At 35.9% G+C, this 15,852-nt stretch overlaps 1 protein-coding gene and 1 long non-coding RNA gene across 12 annotated transcripts in view; one reads left to right on the top strand and one right to left on the bottom strand.

Moving 5' to 3' along the window:
- Positions 1-1,912: 1,912 nt before the first annotated feature.
- Positions 1,913-3,069, top strand: LOC132050086 (uncharacterized). Its single transcript, XM_059441145.1, has 2 exons — positions 1,913-2,382; positions 2,670-3,069. Exons 1-2 carry the CDS (start codon positions 2,140-2,142, stop codon positions 2,763-2,765), a joined length of 339 nt encoding a protein of 112 aa, XP_059297128.1. The 5' UTR covers positions 1,913-2,139; the 3' UTR covers positions 2,766-3,069.
- Positions 3,070-3,866: 797 nt separating this feature from the next.
- Positions 3,867-15,852, bottom strand: part of LOC132050090 (uncharacterized) — an 82,240-nt gene continuing 70,254 nt past the window's right edge. The window contains exons 1-7 of one of the 11 annotated variants that reach the window (XR_009413252.1): positions 14,793-14,964; positions 12,808-14,437; positions 10,905-10,982; positions 9,311-9,485; positions 8,704-8,794; positions 6,855-7,607; positions 3,867-5,247 (exon numbers count right to left, since the gene is read on the bottom strand). This is a non-coding gene — a long non-coding RNA (uncharacterized LOC132050090). Of the gene's footprint in view, positions 5,248-6,854; positions 7,608-8,703; positions 8,795-9,310; positions 9,486-10,904; positions 10,983-12,807; positions 14,438-14,695; positions 14,965-15,852 lie in introns of those variants that run through there. The other 10 variants (XR_009413259.1, XR_009413255.1, XR_009413257.1 and 7 more) reach the window with 10 other exon arrangements.

Raw genomic sequence — 15,852 nt, 5'->3', positions numbered from 1 at the left:
TGATATTGCAGAAACATAAATACTAATCACAATTTAAGGATGGATAAAGTTCTTGTTCAGTGTTGTAACTTCTGAATTGAAAGTAGATTAAATATGATTAAAGCTTATATACTTTAACACATGCAAATCGAATATAATATGAATAATTTTTTTTTTAAAGGCTGAAGTGAAGACGCCGCTATAGCATTAATATAGCAATACGAGGAAATCAAGGTGCACTTATATTTTGCCATCTCAGTCTCCTTTTCACAAAGATGTAGAAAAGATTATACGGAAAAAATTTCTTTTGGTCCAACTATAAAAAATGACTCATTTACGCTTGGTAAACAATCGATAGTTTATGTAAATGTATGTGAAAATAGTTCATTTATGCTCGAAAAAAATGTTCATTTAAGTCACTCATCAATAGTTTGATTCATTTATGTCATTTTATCAAAATGACTCATCCATGTCATATTTACATGCTATATGACCGTGGCCTCCAACTAGATTATGATTGTGGGTGGGTAAGGTGTATGGACAAATTTTTATTAATTTGGTATTTAAAATTGAATTAAACGATGTAGACCTAAATTGAACGTGTCATATCTGGTATTATAAAACCTGGCTTTAATGAAAAATGGCGTGGATGAGTCATTTTTATGAAACTTTTTTTTGCGCGGATTGCCCTTATATTCGGGGTATAAACGGTAGCTTTAATTTCAGATCGATGGCATAAATGAACGGGTAAACTATTCAAATAAATGAGCCATTTTCGATCGTTGGATGGCGTATTTACCCTCGCCGAAGATTCTACCCTTTTGGTCTCGAGTAATTGGCAATGTACTACTCCCTCCGTGTAAATGTATGTGGTAAAGTTTGAATAGAAAAAAAGTTTAAGAAAAAAGAGTAAGTTTTTTTTTAAAGATTTGTAAACATGCTATAAGCCCATAACATTTGTACGAATATACAAACTTCTCAATATGGATAAAATGAAATGTTTAAATTGAATTATTTCAAAATTTTATAAACTATCATTCTTTTGAAACTTTTTTTTGCGCGGATTGCCCTTTATTTGGGTTGAGTGTTTTAATTTTTGCCCTTCAATTTGTGGTTTTAAATTTCTCGCCCAACACCCCAAGCATGTGGGTCGAAACCCACTCGGTTAAAAAAAAAAAATTCGCACCATTTTGCAAATCTATTGACAAAAATTAACAAAAATTTTAAAAGTCATTTTGAGGGGTAAAAATTAAAGACCATCCCCAGCGAAGGGCAATCCTGCAAATTGCCCCTTTTGAAAAAGACTAAAAAGAAAGACATTACCACATAAACTGAAATAGGGAGTAATATTGATAGTGTCAGTATTCATCCCACATCACTTGCGTACAAGGTTTCAATTCCATTAAAAGCTCTCCCCCCTTCGACATTCTATTTCTCCACTATTCAATTCCACTAAAAGCTCATAAAAACTTGTGCTTCAGCAATCAAGAATCTCGGCTCAAAACTTCTGTATTTATGTCTTTAAAAATTAAATTGTTATGTATAAATTATTACTTTATAAGAACCCCTAATTAGAATCCCAAACCTACAAGTTTCAAATCCTGGCTCCACCTCTGTTCACAAGTCTACCCCGCCAAAACTTTTAAGAGAATAAAAGACACAACTCTACTCGCCAAAAAATTTAAGATAATAAAAGGTGGAGGAGAACGAAAACAAGGCCCTTTCTTAAGACTATTGATGAAGTTAATTTTCAAGGGAGGAAATATGGAAGAATACCCAGGAATACATGCAAAACCATATGCACACTTCTCCTAATTTTCCGTCAAGAAAACGATGGGTCCAAACTCATAATGAAAGCCATAGGTGATGTGATTTAGTAAATGATTCAAATTAACATGGAGATCCTTTATTGAGACCATTGACTTCCCCTAAAATTTTCTGTGTTGGAGATAGAAAATAGGAAGGCAAGTTTATTTTTCAATTCCATGTATATATTCCCTATCAGAAGGGAAATATAACTTCCTTGCAAATTACTTGAAAGTCATCTTCTTTCTCTCTTTGGCATTCTTTCCATCTTTCTTTCTCTCACAAACATACATTTGAGTTTGTGAGAGGGGAGAGAGAAGGGTTCAAACCTTATTTGCTAAGGTTAGAAAAAATATGGGGGCTTGTGCAAGTGTACCAAAGGGCATGAGGGCTGAGGTAATGGCAGCCCCTCCACCGGAGCAACGGAAAGAGGAGGAAACCACCACCACAACGACTACAACAACCACCACCACGGCCCCTGAGGTGGTGGAGGTGACAGAAGACGGTGAGAATGCCAAGCCAAAGGAGGATGAGAAGGTGGCCGAGGAGAAAGGTGATGATGACAAGCACCAATCTCTCGGATCATTACTCAATGAGGTATCTTAAGGCTAACTTTAATATTGAAAATAATCAATGAGTTGGAATTGAGATTCAAAGAACAATCTTGCAAACATATATGTCCCATCGATCGCCCTGTCCAAATTATATATCACACTTTAACAAAAACAACCGCTATCAAACAAAGCATAATACAAGATTTTAAATCAGTGAATGCATACGAAGTCCAGTCATACCTTCTCTTTAAATGCGAAGTCCAGTACTATATACTGCAAGACTTGTTTAATTTTATGTTTGCGTTACTGATTGAATACACTTTGAAACAGGGTGAAGCAGCCAAGGAATCAACTAAAGATGAGAAGAGCTCAGACATCAAAGAACCAAAGGGCGAGGAACTTCCAGTATTCGAAGCCTCTTCTTAACAAGAAAACAAATCAAACTAAAGGTGGTTGGTTTTCAAGCACATCTTCAGTGGTAAAAGAAATGTAGCTACGTTCTTTGTTGGAGGCAAATGTGGTTGAAATGAAAAAGGAAAGGTGCCTGCTTTTTTGGTGGATATTGTTTTAGAAATATCTATATTTTTTCATATTTACTGGAGTTCTCTTCATCTTATATGTTGAATTATTTTGTTACTGTCTTTGCAATCACAAGCACTGTACATTTAAGCCATCAAGTATCTTTCTTCCCTCATTGATCTGTAATATTTCCTGATTCCATGGGCCAAAACCACAGTTCGCTCAAAATATTTTACCAATGTAGTTCATCCAACGTATACATACCAGGATACACCCCGTGCAAATTCTCGAAAAATGAATCTTGCTTAAATCCCTCTCACCCCAACCTGCTGCTAGCCCGGTCTTCTCTCATAATAATCAAAATGCAAATATATACATTCAACTGATCTTGTATAATCAATTTCTCCATCTTCAAGCTATTCAAAGACCTGATGAGTTTTACCTGCATATCTTGATGACGGTCTTCGTACAGAAGAAACAGAAGAGCTCGAATGAGTATGAACATTTTGTCATTTCCTACTTCATAAGAAAAGGCCTCAAGGGTTAACAAGAATTAGAAACTAATAGCCCTCACGCCTCTGCCACTTCCTTGGAGGGTCTGTTTGGGAAAACGTCTCCTGGAAAGTGTTTTCCAATTTTCCAATATTTGGTTGGCTTCCATAACATAAGTAATTAAGAAAACAATTTTCACATATTTATAGAGAATTCTAGACAGATATGGCTCCATAATGAGCAACATTTCTCAAGAAGGAACTACAAAGTTTCAATCATGCATGACATAGCAAAAAAAAGGAACGATTAGGAAGGTGAAAAACTAAAAAAAACTGCATTAAAAGAACAATCATCAATTTAGGTACTAGCACCATTCAAAGTGATAAGAACCAAAAAGCCAAACATTGCAGGCAGATAGCTGGAAAGCCTGTGATACTTCAGCCACCCTTTCTGGACAATTTTAAGAAGAGATCCTAGAATTTCCAGAAATGTTCCAGATACCATGTGCAAAGGTAGAAACGAGAAACACAATATAATTAATAAAGATATCATGCACCAAACATCCCAATAAAGTGCCACAAATTAACTACCACAAGGTACAAATTACGATTTTGCACGTCTTACACCAAAAGAAAGAAAACAGGAAACAAGGGACAAAAGGTACGTTCTAAGGGTAACAGGAAAGGGCTTTACTTAAAGAACGAAAATTACAGACCGCGTATTGGCGCCTTGCTAAAACATATACTGATACATTATTCACCTAAAAGACTTGTTTCACAGCGCTTGAGCTCAAGCGCCATTTGCTCGTTATCAAGCATCATAGCCTTATTTCCAGCATCAGTTCTTGTAGCTCCGTATCTTCTTTGCGGCGGAACCTCATCCACTTGACTCTCTGCTTCTCCAGTTCCAGAATTTGGGCCTGAATTTGTAACCTCTTTCCTTCAAATTGCAGTAAACAATGCATAATCTATTGCTCATTCTGCAACATTTCTGCCTCTTCATGGTAAGTAGAATCTTGAATCTCCTTAGGATTTGAATTAATGATCCAGTTCAGGGATGCACAGACTAAATTGAAACCTATTTCTTCCCCGACAGGCATATCCTGCACAGGGTATTGAGGCTCATACCTGTCCTTACGTTTGAGAGCCAACATTAGAGATTGTTGGAGATCCAAATCATCTGGAAGGACTAATCTTTTTTGATTGTTGAATGAGCACGTTTCTTGATAGAATAACTGCTTGCTACTTAAAAGCTTCTACACTTCCTCCTTCATATCATGAGTTAGGTCCATAATTTGCTTAAGGGCAGGGTCAGCCACAACAGAACATGCAGTGCCTCTCCCAAGAATATCATTCAGTCTCTTGAACTATTTGTTCGGATCATTAAACTTATACTCACACTGCTGAGGTGAGACACGATGACCTCTTTCAGCCATAGCATCGGAAATAGCCCTCCATTTACCTTTCTTTGGGAATATCCCATTGGACCAAAATATCTTCTTCGATGTAAGAAACAACAGTTATCAAAAGCTTAACCGTCTCATCTGTCCATTTCATACGACTATATACAACTGGCTGTTTCTTCTTCCATCGTGTATGCCGATATACAACTGGCTGTTTCTTCTTCCATCATGTACGCTGATATACAACCGGTTGTTTCTTCTTCCATCGTGTACGCCGATATACAACTGGTTGTTTCTCTTCACCACGTCCAGTGACTTCTCTGATAGCATCTACAGGCAGCACTTGTTGGTTCATGTCTTCCATGTTGCTAAAACCAAAGGATGATGTGACTTCTAGAGGATGTTGCAAACACCTTGACTCCTGGTTAGGGAAATTGCTTTATTGGAGATTATCTTCTATTGATCCGCACAAATCTAGGAGCCGGCAGGATTAATCTGGTAAATATGAAGCAAACTGATAAATGCCATTTCGAAATTTAGTATATTAGCAAATCTTATTAACCCAGGAACTTACAAATCCAGTATGATTTTACTCATTCAATTGAGATACACATACAAAAGATACAAAATATAGTCTGCTAGATTATGCACTGAGGCAGAGAGACATGTAACACAAAGATCTTACCCCTATATCATCTATAAAGCGGAATTGACAGTTATATCAGTGAAAACGATAATCGATGGAAAAAACCTAGCTATGATATAAATAACAAGAAAGGAAATGAATAGATTCAGTCACATTTTACCAAATGCAGCCATATCAATAAAAAATAGACTTACCATATAATAAATGAGATCAATCGCAACATAAATCAAACGTTCTGCAACCTAAAACACAAGTTCTTGATTACTCCTAAGGAAGAGGCTTATGAGTTGAGTACTCTCAGGGCACTTCGTGAAACACTTGTTTTGATCGCCCAAGAATGAAGAGAACTTACAACAGATTTGAGGTATGCAACAAGTGCCGTCGCTTCTGACAAATGTATGACGGCAACAGAAACAGGTGGTTTTTAGGAGAGTTTGCTTGGGGAATTCGGCGGACTAATTCCCTAATAAGTTAGGTTACAAGTTGAAATAGGCAGCATACTTAATTTTGAAAGAAAAAGTTACTTTATACACATGCAGTCCCTCGGACTAGGTATTTATATATGCATTCAAAACAATGTCACATGGAAAGTGAGGTGTTCTGGGAAATTTTCTTAAAACTAATTAAGGAAAATATTTCAGCCTTAACTCCCTTCCTCCCTCCAGTTTTTTTCCCAACAAAATATGGGGATTTCGATTACCTTTGATTAAGTTCTTTAAGAATAAGGATCAATACTCTTTAACACAATTCACAACCAGTGGATATATGTTGCATTTGATTAGTTGATCCATAAGACAGAAACGTTGCAGTCATATTTTTTATAACCGAGAAATCTTCGAGGGCAAGCTGGCGCATGGTTTGAAACTCGGTGAATAATGGGCCCGCCCCTCTATCCCTCCCCATAAAAATGTTCTGGTAAATAAGCACATAGAATATCAATCTTAATGCAGATTGTATGACCTAATTGACAAAAGGGCTTGGTTAGAATAAGAGAGAAAATACTTACAAAATATTGTCCTAACACACAACAATCAGCTTTTGCCAAGCTTTAGAATGTAAATTTCACCCTTTACGAGAATTATCAAGTAAACAGCTAGAAAAATAACTGCTCCATATGAGATTTATGTGACCTAGTTGTAGCCTTTATTTGTTATTCTCTTTCCTTTTATTTCTCCTATTTATTTCTCGATATTTGTTTGAGCATATTAAATGAATTGTAATTTTGCTTTCTATGCAATGTATAACAAATAAAATTATGAAATCAAAGATGGTAAAAATTTACCTGCGCTGGTGTTTACATTAACTAATAATAGATAAGCTAGTAACACTTGATTAATTCAACCCGAAAATGTACAGCTAAATGAGAAATGCAGGACATAGAATGGGATCGACCATGTTAGCAAGCAAATATAAAACATCTTGATTATTGTTGAAGACCAATAATAATTTATGGTACCTGATAGTGATTCTTCTGTCTTGTCTACATTTTGATCAATCAGTGAAGAATTTTCTTCAGCAAGCCCATCAACAATAAGATGGACAGTGAGTGCGTAACCTTAATACAATCTTCCAATTTCATTCCACAAAACAGATGGTCATTCCTCCAATTCTCCTTTCAGCATCCAGTGTTGTTATGTAGGCGGCCATCTATTAGGCCAAATCTGTCTCACGTCTTCAGTATTCCACTTCCCCATTTTTGTTTCCTGTATGCATTAATGTTAAAATTCCAACTCATGAAAAGTGATTTGATAAGCTCTCTGCAATTCAACGGCACAGTGCAGATGGCAATTTTGGTTATTATCTCACAGGTGTACTTTGTTGCCTGCCCTGTCCCTTCGATACAGTTTTCCAAACTTCATATTAAACACAGCCTTTTCAACTCCCACATCCCTTTTTGTTTTCTGTGAGTTGTTGTTTTAGGTGTTGATTGTGCTGTCCTTGTCTGCTTGTTCCTTTCATCTATAATGATTTCTTTATCTTGTTTTTCTATAAATATGAGATTGTGGTTATCCCTGGATGCGGCAAGAGTGGCACCTGACCAGAAATCAGATCCAACAGTATCCTGAAACATCTTGACCGTCGGCTTCTTTATTTGTTGAGCATTGAAGTTACCGTGAAATCCTTATTTCCATCTGCGACCTGTTCATTATTGAAATCTAGAGCTTATTAAACCAAAAAATATAAATGGACATGCTCATGTCATATGTTCCTGGACCAGAAATTTTTTCAGTGCAAATCATTATGCATTGTTCTCTAAGAAAACACAACGACGGCGTATTTATGATTTATACCAATAGAAAGATGTTTTGATAGAACAGTTAAAGCGATTTAAAAATTTCTGAAAATGTTACAACTGCAAAAGAAACTGCACAACCGAAACATAATGAATCTATGTTTTGATTACTATCTAACGTCAACATTAATTTTTACCTCAAAGGCAGATATGGCCAATATGAAATAAAAACGAAAACAGTTAGTATACATGGGTTTCTTTGGAAAAACCACAACATACTCATGAACTATAACAATAAAAAGTATGATCAAACTACAACACACGTACAGAGCCACAATGAGGAAATAAAAGTAATTAATCACCAGCATTTGGCAAAATTAAATTTTGTATGATTTGCTTTTGCTCGTTTTGTTTGGCTGAAGTTCCAAAAATCTGATGTTGTTAGTGAATTGTGAGGAAACACTGTAATTATTGCAAAGACATTACTGATCTGATTGTCTTGTACAACATAAAGTTCTTGGGATCCTCAGGTTCTATAAATGTTGTTTTTTATCACATAAGTCTGGATAACAAAATGCTTTTAGAGTAATGAATTACAATTCACATCTGTGACCAAGCACACTGACACCCAAAAAAAAAAAAAAAAAAAAAAAAAAAAAGAATTCTCAATGAAATTATAATCTCGGCTCTATTTAATGAGGCATTATAAGAATCGGGCTTGGTCTATTTTTTGTTGAAAAGTAAGATGACATTTTTCTTACTACTGAATATCCAATGAATTGGAAACATGGGAGATTAAACACTTCCTCTGGTGTTATATACAGGTGAAGCAGAAAGATTATATTAAGTAACTTAAGTAATAACTACTTACTGAGTAAAATCTGCAAATGTAATAACTTGCAGATCCTGCAAATTTCATGAAATTAGCAAAGAAATACTAATAAAATTGACTGTAAATATGCATTTCTTCACTGTTAGTGCCGTTGAAATTGACGGAGGGATGGATATAAGTCAGCCTTTATTGGTCATCAGATATATAAAACCAAAATATTAACGTTGCAAATTTTTGTACCTGAATTATTTAGGCACCCTACTTGTTAGCAGCTTTGACTTGAAATCGCGTATCCCACAACCATGTTACTAAATGACCACTTAACCTCCACCTGTTTATCATTGAACCAAATATAAATTTCCTTGATGCTCTTTGTTTAAATATATATAGTCGCATATCAAGCGTGATGAAATTCTAAGTATGTATTGAAGAAATTACATATCATATTTTTTTTTAGATACCAAGCTGCACTATGTAGTACTATTTTGATGCATACCAACTATTCAGCAGATATCGGTATCCATAAAACTTAAAGATTAAAGCGTAGATGCTAAAGTAGGTTAGTAGATATAATACTTAAGGAATATTCCACCTGGAAACAAAAGTTGAACTCATAGGTCACAGCAGTTACTGCAGTATAATGACGCATGGACGCATATTGCAGTTTAGACTAACTTAAAAGTCAGTGTCAGAAGTAACTATTAAGGTCACTAAGAACACTTGTGGATCTTTCTCACATTAAGACTGACAAATGTATAGTCCTAAATTGCTAATCAAATGGGAAGAACTCATTCAATGTCCAACTTTGATAAAAGAATAACAACTAAGAAGAGACTCTGAAACTTACTAATGCACTGAACAACTTGAGAGACCTGCACAGATATCTTTGATGGGAAGTTGGAATCTAAGGAACCATTAGAAGAGATTTGTACAGTAAACCGAATTTCTGGAAGTAAAGTCTGCGGACAACCACTTTAATCCAAGAAAGTACCCTCCATGGCATTGCCAGCAATATCAGATTTCTGGCAAAGCAACAAATCTGAAATCTCAATTTGTCCATAATTTGAGACAACGTCAAAGCCTCAGAAGCGTAATTCTAAGCAGGTAAAAGCACGACCTAGAAGATTCAAAAATCTCGCGTCGATGTTGTCGAATGACTGGGTTTTCAGATTGTTTTTCTGAATTAAGTATTTCTTTTTGTTACAGGAGATTCCAAAAGCATCAATTGAATACACAACACTCTTGATGGTTTTGATACACTTTTAGCTTAAAAGCAAGAACATATTTTTTTTTTTTAAGGTAACATAAAAGCAAGAACATATTTTCTTTCAATTATATATGAACTACTACATCTTAAAACAGACAGTTAAAAAGAAACATGTTAAGGGTCATTGACCAATCCAAGAAACAAACAGAGGGTGGAAGGAAATGAAAATCTACGGCTGCATTTTTTCTGTTTAAAACATAAATTAAACTAATCAATATAAAAAGAATGTTCATGAGAAGAAACAGAACAGTATGAGCCAACGACTTACAATGATAAGTTTCAGTAACTCATAAAAATCAAATAAGGGAAGAAAAATATGCAATGTAGAGAACTACCTTTTCACATAAAACTAAAGTCATTCATTGATGAGATCAAACGGATAACATGGTAGTAGAAGCTACTGGCGTCATAACACAACTCTAACATGAGTACATAATCTTAAAAACAATGAGTTCAATTAAGTTGGTCCTGTCAAATCTTATCAGTTGTGGTAGGCCGAATATCTTTACAATCATTTCTTAACCGAGCATCAAAGTTGTCCTTTGTAGTTTTTTTTTTTTTTTTTTGAAATTGGTAACATTGTCCTTCGTAGTCTTTTGTGGTTTTATAATATGCAGGATCAAATTTTCATGTTATTTGCCAGGGAGAAATTCTACCTTTAGTGCGGGTTATCTCTTCTGTGTAGTTTGCGGGCTATTGCACAAGAGCGGGGTTTACCCTGAATGTGCACCCGAAGGGTAGCGGCTGTGGGTTCCTTTGTCATTAAAAAAGAAAAGAAAATCTACCTTTTTGTTGGATCATTGAATAGTAACTATTGTAGTGGCTGTCATAGCTTTTTTTCATTCTTTCTTTGAATCAGACTTTGGAAACTTTCCGAATTCATTATGTGTTTATTTTCTATTTGGATAGAGGGTTGTTGTCGTGAGCTTTAGGCCTTGGCTACTGTTGATAGAAGGGTGTTTTCGCTGAATTCATTTCATCAAACTAACGTATGTTTTTTTTAAGCAGAAAGTTTCCAGCTACATGCTACGAACAAAAGCTCACGTTACTGATATGGACTAAGGTAGCACAAATGGTGGATAACACCAAATAATATAAATCTTCCATGACAGGAAAAAGAAACTAAAGGAAGTCCAAAATTCCTCACTTATTAAATAGACACTGGATGTCTTACCTCCAGAGTTATAGCGTGTGAAAAGATCAGCAAATGCCTATGAATTTTGTGTTAGTTTTCTTTCACGAACTACACATCCTGAGAGAAACACCAGTAAGACAACAGGTCAGATATCCCTTAGTCAGATTACGTTTAAGCCAAACAAAAGAAGGATATTAAGTCAGATAAAGAAGACTATAACTTGTGTAACTCAACACATTTCACAACTGTGGGGCAGAAATTTATATGTATCGATCTCAAGGAAGCCATTTATCAAACATGAACATACAGAGGGATGAGGTCAAATTTTGAACAGTAAGAGATCTTTTAACCTGAATACTTGCGGCTGTCACAGTGTCCAGGATATTGTTCACGTATAGCTGCTTTGATTTCAGCCTGATACGTCTAGGTTCCATGTCAACCGAGTTTGTTCCATGTCAACCGAGTTTTTGTCCCAAAATGCAAATATATATGAATCCAACACCGGACAGAGAAAGGATAATAAATGAACTTATTTCACGGTATAGCTGTTTATCATATTCACCATTGCTCCACAACTTCTCTTGTAATTTTATCAATATATTCATAAGCAAATTGCAACTTGTTCCAATTATGCAAAGTTATCCAAAAGGATCTTTTATTTCCCGAAAATTACTTCATGGATGAAGGATTCAATTGCCTGTTCTGAAGACAGATCTGGAAAGAGCCTTTACATTAAAAGTAGACTACATAAATGCATACAAAAATTTTGCTTCTTTTATCTAATCCTGCTTATGGTACTCTAATCATGAGAGCTTTTAATGTCTTTTCCTTCCAACATTAAGTGATGGGACAAATGACAACAGTACAAAGAGGAAAAACTTCGGTTGGGTTTCCCTATTCGGGAATCTCCAGATCTATGCTTATTTTCAACTCCCTGAAGCATTTCGTCAATTACTACGCCCCTCCTCGTCTCTGGGTGCCTAGGAGAGGGGCTGTAAAGAACGTAGAGGAGGTAGGATGGGCAGTTGGTCAAATTTAGTATGGATTGTACATGGACAGTAGTTGGAGTCGGATGCTTCTTTTAGCTTCTTTTTCCTCTCTTTGATCTGCTTAAGAATTGTTTTTCAATGTTTCTACCCTCTTCTAGTTTGAATGATAAGCTAAGATTTATAATTTATACCATTAGCAGCAATGTGGACTTCAGTTTGAAATGGACCATGTCTCCATTCAGTTTAACAAAGGCCTACTACGGTCCGCTCAAGATTATCATTTTCCTGACTCAATCAATGGCAGCTCCTTCTTTTCTTGCTAACAGGGCAAATATGTCATCATTACGGTTTATCAACATTTACTTCAAAATTGGAATTCACAAGTAAAAGTTATGCCACACTTGCTTAGAAACAGAATCGAAACTTTACAATCCGGCAATTTGCAGAACCACCATGTAATAATATGACATTTCATGACATTATCTTTGTTAATGTGCAGGGACACAATGCACTACTGCAACATGGTGTGTGGAGGAGATATATTTCCTAATAGATCTAAAGTAGAACTTAAACATCAGTACAAGTCAAATTTTGCCCATTATCTCCCCAAAACTTGCTCCAAATATATCTTTATAATAATCCAGTCAATGGCATGAAGTACACCAGATTACTCGGAAGAAAATATTAGTATGTGCTAGCAGACCAATTAGATTAAATGTAACTGGAAAAACAGGTAGATAAGGAGAATCCAACACAAATAATATAATTTTTCCTATTGCATCATTACCTTAGGCATTTCAACTAACAAAAGAAGCGTGAAGCTCCACAGCTATTTAATTTGAGATGGTAAACAAAAATTTTAATACAGAAAATCTTATGTGATACTCAGGAGGCCTTCATAAAAAATTAATAGACAAACAGAGGGATGACAAAAATCAAGTAGGTACATGTACCTGGAACAAAAATGGTAAAATGCCAGTTGATCGTACACTTGGATTGAGCATCCGTTTCTGGTTCCAAGCATCATGCACTCTTTTCCAGTCTCAACTTCTGTAGATGTGGTTGACTTTTTTTTTTACTACTCAAGTTGCTGGTTTCTACTTCTAACATCACACTCTGAAGTTACAGAGTTTCTCCCTCCCCAATGTCAGCAAGAACTTGATTTACATCTATAGGGCAATACGCATTTCTCTCCAGCAAGAATTTCAAGGAACTACGAGCACCCACAATAAGTTCGTGAGTTACTAAGATTGCTAAGCTACTAAATTTCGAAGGGCCATTTATCAGCTTGCTTTATATGTACCAGATTAATCCTGTGGGCTCCTAGATTTGTGCGGATCAATGGAAGTTAATCTCCAAGAAAGCAATTCCCCTAAAAAGGAATCAGGGAATCTGCAGCATGCTCTAGAAACCGCAACATCCTTTGGTTTTAACAAAATGCAAGACATGAACCAACAAATGCTGTCTGTATATGCTATTGGAGAAGTCAATGTACGTGGTGAAGAGAAACAACCAGTTGTATATCGGCGTACATGATGGAAGAAGAAACAACCAATTGTATATCAGCGTACACGATGGAAGAAGAAACAACCAGTTGTATATCGGCATACACGATGGAAGAAGAAACAACCAGTTGTATATAGTCATATGAAATGGACAGATGAGCTGGTTATGTTTTTGATAACTGTTGTTTCTTACATCGAAGAAGATATTTGGTCCAATGGGATATTCCCAAAGAAAGGTAAATGGAGGGCTATTTCCAATGCTATGGCTGAAAGAGGTCATCGTATCTCACCTCAGCAGTGTGAGGATAAGTTTAATGATCTGAACAAATAGTTCAAGAGACTGAATGATATTCTTGGGAGAGACACTGCATGTTCTGTTGTGGCTGACCCTACCCTTATGGAAATTATGGACCTGATTCATGATGTGCAAGAGGAAGTGAAGAAGCTTTTAAGTAGCAAACAATTATTCTATCAAGAAATGTGCTCATACAACAATCAAAATAGATTATTCATTCTAGATGATTTGGAAGTCCAGCATTTTATGTTGTTCGCTCTCAAACGTAAGGACAGGTATGAGCCTGAATATGTTGTGCAGGATATGCCTATCGGGGAAGAAAGAGGTTCCAATATGGTCTGTGCATCCCCGTAATCTATCATTAATTCAGATCGTAGGGAGATTCATGATTCTGCTAACCATGAAGAGGCAGAAACATTGCAGAATGAGCAACAAATTATGCATCGCTTACTGCAGTTGAAAGGATAGAAGTTACAAATTCAGGCCCAAATTCTGGAACTGGAGAAGCAAGAGAATCAAGTGTCTGAGGTTCGCCGCGTAGAAGATACGAAGCAACAAGAACTGAAGTTGGAAAATAAGGCTATGATGCTTGATCGAGCGAATGGCACTTGAGCTTGAGCGCTGTCAAACAAGTCTTCTGGCTGAATAATGTATCAGCATATGTTTTAGCAGCGCGCTAATACGTAATTTTCCTTCTTTAAGTAATCCCTTTCCTGTTTCCCTTAGAATGTACCTGTTGTCCCTTGTTTTCCAGGTGAGTGACTTGCAATAATCCATTTAAACCTACAAAACAACAAGACCACATTCCAGCAAATGTTAATCACAGAAGTAAGTAATCTGCAGACTATATGAATTATACCTCAATTCCACATTAGATGGGGTTAGCTATATGAATTCTTTGTATCCAATTGCTCAATTCATATTTCATTAGGTGATTTTGTCTTCTAACGCAAACTAGGGTTCTCCAAAACTAGAACTCACACTTATTCATACAAGGATATACAAATCTTTAACAAAAGCAGAAAGACTCTTGACAAATACCAAAGGCCATGTAGGTATAACAACAACAGATAAGCGTTAATCCCAATTACTTTTTTTGCATGCAATTGACAGATAAGCAAGGCAGGAAGTACCCAACAAGTCCAGTCATTTCTTTGGAACTTCCATCGCTTTTGGACTGCAAAAGATGCTACAATTTGGAGATGTGTGCTTCAGAATGGCCAAATGATGGGAAACCCTACTAACAAAGTATTAGTATGAGAAATTACTAATTTTGTTTTGATGCATAAAAGTCATTTAATAATGATACCATTAATCGCCACGGATTGCACGGTAAGATGATACTGTAGAGGAACTTTTACTAGGTTAATAACCCTGGCGATGGGGTTGTCCAACTCAGAATAAGTCCAAAAACATTCCTAATGCCACCTCGGCTCAGCGGGCTCACAAACAAGACCACCGCCCCCGAATTTGAACGATTCGCCTAGGTTGTTCTCCCCCGCCCGCGACTTCAAGTAATGCTTTGAACCTGGCTAATTAAAGCATTTTCACCATAATACCTAGTAATCTAGTGTGATATAATTCTAACTCAAGATTTTTAGCTTGTCATTATTATTAACTCATTTAAATGTCAACTATATATATATATATATATACACACACACACATATATATATAGTTCTACATCATGTACTTGTAAGTTAACTTTCACACTCAAAAAATATAAGATCATAATAGAATTCTAAAGATTTCCCGGGGGAAAATAGAGATGTAATATGTGGAAGTATACGTAATTTCACAGTCATTCGGTGGTGTCCCCTCCATTCAAGAATTGGGGCTTCACAATCACTAGCCAATATGTTTTTCTCTCATGCCTTTCTGCATTCATGGTTCGATATTCTGGTGTCCTAGGTGTAGAGAGGAACCACACCAATCCATCCCGAACTTAGTGGTTAAACTCTACTGCAGTGATGATACTATAGGGGAGGTCTCATATACCCGATTCTGATATCTTAGAGAAAAAATAATATTAAAATCACTTATTAGCTCGTGGTCCAATAAACTTAAAAGAGCGAAGTTCCTAGAAAAATTCACATATTATTTATGTAGAACTCTGATATTATGTGTAAGTTTATAATCATTTCATACATGCATTAAGCAATTATACATTCATATATACATAACTTTTAAAATCATAT

The sequence above is a fragment of the Lycium ferocissimum genome, chromosome 3, assembly GCF_029784015.1.
Source record: "Lycium ferocissimum isolate CSIRO_LF1 chromosome 3, AGI_CSIRO_Lferr_CH_V1, whole genome shotgun sequence".
In the NCBI taxonomy this organism is placed as follows: Eukaryota; Viridiplantae; Streptophyta; class Magnoliopsida; order Solanales; family Solanaceae; genus Lycium; species Lycium ferocissimum.
This window is presented reverse-complemented; position numbering and strand designations above follow the sequence as displayed.